The sequence below is a fragment of the Mytilus californianus genome, unplaced genomic scaffold, assembly GCF_021869535.1.
Source record: "Mytilus californianus isolate M0D057914Y unplaced genomic scaffold, xbMytCali1.0.p SCAF_3, whole genome shotgun sequence".
NCBI classification, from domain to species: domain Eukaryota; kingdom Metazoa; phylum Mollusca; class Bivalvia; order Mytilida; family Mytilidae; genus Mytilus; species Mytilus californianus.
Window position 1 is genome coordinate 7,004,401 of NW_026262679.1, and position 6,000 is coordinate 7,010,400.

The 6,000-nt window shown below is 33.4% G+C and overlaps 1 protein-coding gene across 1 annotated transcript; it reads left to right on the top strand.

Moving 5' to 3' along the window:
- Window positions 1-3,075: 3,075 nt before the first annotated feature.
- Window positions 3,076-5,755, top strand: LOC127733363 (glycoprotein 3-alpha-L-fucosyltransferase A-like). The gene is made up of 2 exons (XM_052242731.1): window positions 3,076-3,573; window positions 5,642-5,755. The coding sequence occupies exons 1-2, from the start codon at window positions 3,076-3,078 to the stop codon at window positions 5,753-5,755; spliced, it is 612 nt and encodes a 203-aa protein (XP_052098691.1).
- Window positions 5,756-6,000: the final 245 nt, after the last annotated feature.

A 6,000-nucleotide genomic window follows, 5' to 3' on the forward strand; every position in this document is an offset into this window, starting at 1 on the left:
ATCTGTACTATTATTTGTCTGTTTGTCTTTTTATTTTTGGCCATGGCGTTGTCAGTTTGTTTTCGATCTATGAGTTTGACTGTCCCTCTGGTATCTTTCGTCCCTCTTTTGTGCCACATGAGGATCAGGATCCACTTACCCTTCCGGATCACCTGAGATCACCCCAGTTATGGTGGGGTTCGTGGTGCTCAGTAATTAGTTTTCTATGTTGTGTTTTGTGTACTGCTGTTTGTCTATTGGTCTTTTTCTTTTTTTGCCATTTCGTTGTCAATTTATTTTCGACTTATGAGTTTTAATGTCCCTTTGGTATCTTTCGCCTCTCTTGTACGTAGCAACTGTTTATAAGAGCAATTCATCAAGATAATGAGAAGGGATAGCGGTTATAGAAGAACACATTTCATTTGGTTTATTCAATACCTGTTCAAACTATTGCCATATGGTATTGTGTGTAGGGGTCAAAATATACAAATTAGAACTACAATAATTTAAGTATTCTATCTCTATCTCACTATATGTATATCTTATTAACACTTGTGTAAATAAAGTAATCGAAAGAAACAACTTTACATTTACAGTTTTACTATTGACCTATATTAAGACACGACATATTTGTCCTAAAAGGCAAGAGGATGTCATTATTTCTCGTCTTTTGTAGTTATGGAAGTCTAGTATACAATACATGTATTACCTTTCCATAACACCTGAAGTCACGCCAAATTTTTGACGGGGTTCATGTTACTCAATATTTATTTTTTATTTAATATCTATGTAAATACAAATTAATTACATGGTATAATCTTACGAACAAAGTGAAACTATAATTTATGTAAAAACGATCTCGGGTTGTAAACTTTCGAGAATTTAAATTTCCTTACCCGCTCACTCGGCCAATATATTTAGTCACGTTGTAAATTTCAACAAACGTAAGAACACTGATTTTATCAGTACTTACATTCATTTTGATTTTAGTGAAATAAAATATAGCTAAAATGTATTGCTTTACTGTTATTTTGCATTGTGCAATGTCATGCTGTTGGTTGTTAACAGACTCTTTATCACTTAATTCATTGAAAAGTAAAATAACAAAAATACCGAACTCCAAGGAAAATTCAAAACCAAAAGCTCAAACATATCAAACGAAGGGAAAACAACTGTCATATTCCTGACTTGGTACAGACATTTCCTTATATGGAACATGGTGGATAACAGCTGGTTTTATAGCTAGCTAAACCTTTCACTTCTATGACAGTCGCATATAATCCCATTATATTGACAACTATTTGTGAGCAAAACAAACAGACATAAAAGGTTAAAAAGTCAAAAATTGGGGTACAGCAGTCAACTTTGTGACTATCTTAAACACTATAAAACAAACAACTATGTCATCAAAGAAAAAACAAAATTGCATATAGACAACCCACAAAAGGAAAATGAAAGACAAGAATGCAAGAAATGACCATAGCACGATAACACAATGGCAAGATATATAAATACCGAGACAGGACAAGACAATATTACCAAAAATGGACTAAACAGTAAAGGTTACAAATATACAAAGACAAATAATAGGAATACCATAACACGCAATTAAGATGATAAAAAAAACGTCAGTACCTAGAATCTATACTTCAAGACCATCATGTATTATTTGTGAAGTTAATACGGAATATTTCTCAACAAGGTCTTGGTATTCGATGACCTTTTTTAGAACGAGACGTTCATTGACATAACCCTGGTTTATCAACTTTATGCTCAGACACTGGTGAAAGATTCTAAGACCAATTTATGTTTTGCATTTTGTCTTATCAAATCCATATGTCTTCAGGGAATATATGGACCGCAAGTTCTAATGAAAAATTATCAGCACATGGACTGTATAAACCATCATAGTTATGATTTGTTACGCTATCAACATCAGAATATTTTTTTAATACTTCCGTACTGGCATAATTATATAGATATTGTTTGATACAAAATTGCTGTTATATAATTCATAAATTTGTTTAAATTAATGAATCTCCTGCATAAAAAACTATATTTTTTTTGTCCGGAATTTGCCTCTGTTGACAAATCATGTTCATTCTTCTGCGTAACATTCATAACAAACACATATGATGATGATGATGATGATCGGTACTTTGTTGTTAACTCAAATAAAATTGAGAATGGAAATGGGGAATGTGTCAAAGAGACAACAACCCGACCAAAGAGCCGAAAACAGCCGAAAGCCACCAATGGGTCCTCAACACAGCGAGAAAATCCCGCACCCGGAAGCGGGCTTCAGCTGGCCCCCTAAACAAACATGTGTACTAGTTCAATGAAAAAGGACGTCACACTAAACTCCAAAACATATAAATCAACTAAAAGTTAAAAAAAACATACAAGACTTACAAAGGCCAGAGGCTTCTGACTTTGGACAGGCGCAAAAATGCGGCGGGGTTAAAAATGTTTTGTAAGATCTATGTCTTCATCATATGAAAATCAAGCACAACTAAAGCACACTAAATATCTTTATAAGTGTTAAAGTCTTAGACTATGTAATTTAAGTGAGACTAATGTTTTCCAAAGCATACTGTAAATTAAGATATTGCTGCGTTTGGTTATGTATTATTGATTTTGAATCATATAAACACGCCCAGGATTTATATTTACTCTCCCAGTAACGGATGTAATGTATTTAAATTAAAAAGGCGACTTATCATTTATTCACATCAACAACTTCGTCATTTCCGCAATACTAAGAACTTCGCAAAACGTTTTTAAAGTGACAATAGTATGTTGATTTTATTTTACAAAAAACAAATTTGGGCGATCATAATCATAGTTTCAAGTTTATTTGTAATATGGATTACGCTTAGGCCTAGCAAAAAGATGTACTTTTCAATAGAAACAATCTCTGACTCAAAGCACACACGACGGTATCAGTTCACAATTCTTTATTATTCAGCGCCACCGTATCATACCAGTAATCTAAATATTGTTTATTATTTTCATGGCTGCGACTTTCAAAATTGTGAAATAGTATTTGATCGTTCATTTCTAAATACAAGTGATGTTGTTATATTCGAACACTCAATGATAAATGATGGTTTGCCTAAGAAGAAAAAAAACCAAACCTGGATATTTGTCACATTTGAAACTCCATACACGACACAAAATACCTACGGGAGTTTTCAATTCGACTGGACAATGTCTTATCGACATGATGCTGATGTTTTCTCGCCATATGGAATAATCAAAATACGTTCTAGTCCCAAAGGAAAAGATTATGCGTCTATATATTCAAGAAAGACACACAATGTTGTATGGATAGCTAGTAACTGTAATACAGTTTCAAAAAGGAAGTCTTACGTACTTCAGTTAGCAAAGCACATCGATGTGGATATTTATGGCAGATGTGGCCATTTCTCATGTCCGGGTACTCTCTTTGAATGCAAGAAGAAACTGAGTGAAAAATACAAATTTATCCTATCTTTCGAAAACTCTTTGTGTAAAGACTACATGACTGAAAAAATATTTTCCATCTATGGTGATGATGTAAATATCATCCCTATAGTAAGAGGTGCACCGAACGTAAGACAATATTTACCGGTTAATACTTACATTTTAACATCAAATTTTGCCTCACCACTGAAGCTGGCCAACTTCCTTAAAATGGTTGGAAATAACGAGACCTCTTATAACTCTTACCTTAAGGAAAAAGATATATATTATAACTACTCTAACCCAAATGACGAAACTGGTATGTGTAATATATGTAAACTCCTTAACAGAAGGTACAAGAGGACAAAAACTTTAAATATTCGTGAATGGCTTTGGAAGGGACAGTGTATTAATCCATCTGATGTGTAGTTGTTCCAAAATCAGGACATATTAGCAGTTAATTTTGCGATAAAAAATATTCACTTGGTCAACAGAGAATTCTACTAAAGCTAGTATGATTCTTATGCATGATGACATACTTGTATCCATAATGTTAATATTTTTTTCTATATTTATGAAACCATGCACTACAATGACCATTATGTATGTAAATAATCACCTTCAAAAGCTATTGACATCAATTAGTGATGCATTGTGTATTGCTACTGTTTACATTTAAAGTATAAGATAGACGTTGACCATTTAAGCAGAAGAAAAGCCACGCTTATAAAAAATTCCTACATGGTATTAAATATTACGTAGATACAGATGGTTGCAGTCCAAATATTACGTGCAAATGGATGTTAAAATTGAAAGCGTCGTTATCTCATGTGGACTTCATGAAACGTAACGTTAACTCTACATTAAATTTAGAAGTCACAAAATGTAAAAGTAAAAGAAGCACTCAATTCTTGTAATTACAAGTTTGAAGTACAATCATTAAATAAACAGTTACATATCAAATTGTTCGTCCGATTTCCTGTGCATTGTTGTGATGTTGTAACAGAGGCATGTGCGGTCACTAACGTTGCATTTTATTGAGAAATCTTCTTCGGAATGCCTCGGGATGGTTGGCTGCAAATCAAAATTACTCATTCTGCGAAACACGCATGTAATATAATTACATTAATGTATACCTCAGGCTGAATTGTTTTACATAATTTTTAATATACTAACTGTATTGTGAACAGAATAAATCAATACGATTTCTTTTTTAATAAAGAAGAAAAGTCCAAAGGTTTTGTTTCCTTTTTTTTTGCTCAGAAGTCATGTATCAGCATAATAATTCAGGAGTGTTTTTACAAACATTTGAAGATTTATAGATCTACGTTTACTTAATTATTTGGGAACAATTATTGAACTGTAGATACTTGTTTTTACTTTAAACATTTCATTGCATTAAAATTCACACCTTTAATACCTACGGATGGAATTTTTACACACAATTTGAGATATGTAAGTCTATAGCTACTAATAAATATATGTAATCATCAAATATATTCGAAAGGGGTCTGACACGCAAAGTATCAGATATAAATAAACCTTTTATATTACATTAATTAGATATAAGAAGATGTGGTATGAGTGCCAATGAGACAACTCTCCATCCAAGTAAAAATTTATGAAAGTAAACCATTATAGGTCACAGTACGGTCTTCAACACGGAGCCTTGGCTCACATCAAACAGTAAGCTATAAAGGGCCCCAAAAAATTACTAGTGTAAAACCAATCAAACGGGAAAACCAACGGTCTAATCTATATAAAAAACGAGAAACGAGAAACACTTATGAACCACATCAACAAAGACAACCGCAGAAGCATTGCTCAACAACTTCATCGAGCATTATGGTTTATCTAAAATAATTCACTCAGATCATAGTCCATCCTTTGAAAGTAACATCATTCAGGAACTTTGTCGTTATACAAGAATAAAAAAAGTCATGAACCACACCATAACATATGATGGGCAACGGCATGACTGATATTTAATCGAACATTACTGTCAAACACACTTGAAAGCTTATGTCGATCTGTTAGTTCATGCGTTCAGCTGCACACAACACGACGAAGCATCAGGGCAATCACCACCCTTTCTCCTGATTAGCCGAAAATCACAACTTCCGATCAACTTAGCATTTTTACTTGTAAAAGAGGAAGATAGACAACTACAAACAAGGTACATCCAGGAATGTAGAATAGACTAGTCGATGCATACAAGGTTGCTTTAGAATCAGCAAAGAAAGCTCATGAAAAGCAGAAAGAACAATATGACTTGAAAGTTAGAGGAACTGTCGTAGAAAAAGGCGTTACAGTACTAGGTAAAGATTGTTGAGTTTAATTGCATACATAACTTAAGCGATAAATGGGAGAAGGATATCTACATTGTACTTAAACAACCAAGCAAAGATAAACCCGTCTACGTTGCACAGAAAGATTGTGGCGAGAGGCGTAGGCGAACACTGCACAGGAATCTCTAACAACATGTGGAACACATTTCAGAACGTCAACAACCAATAATAGAAACACCAAGACCAGTACCTATAACAAGAACAAGAATGATAACAAAAGTCACCAATA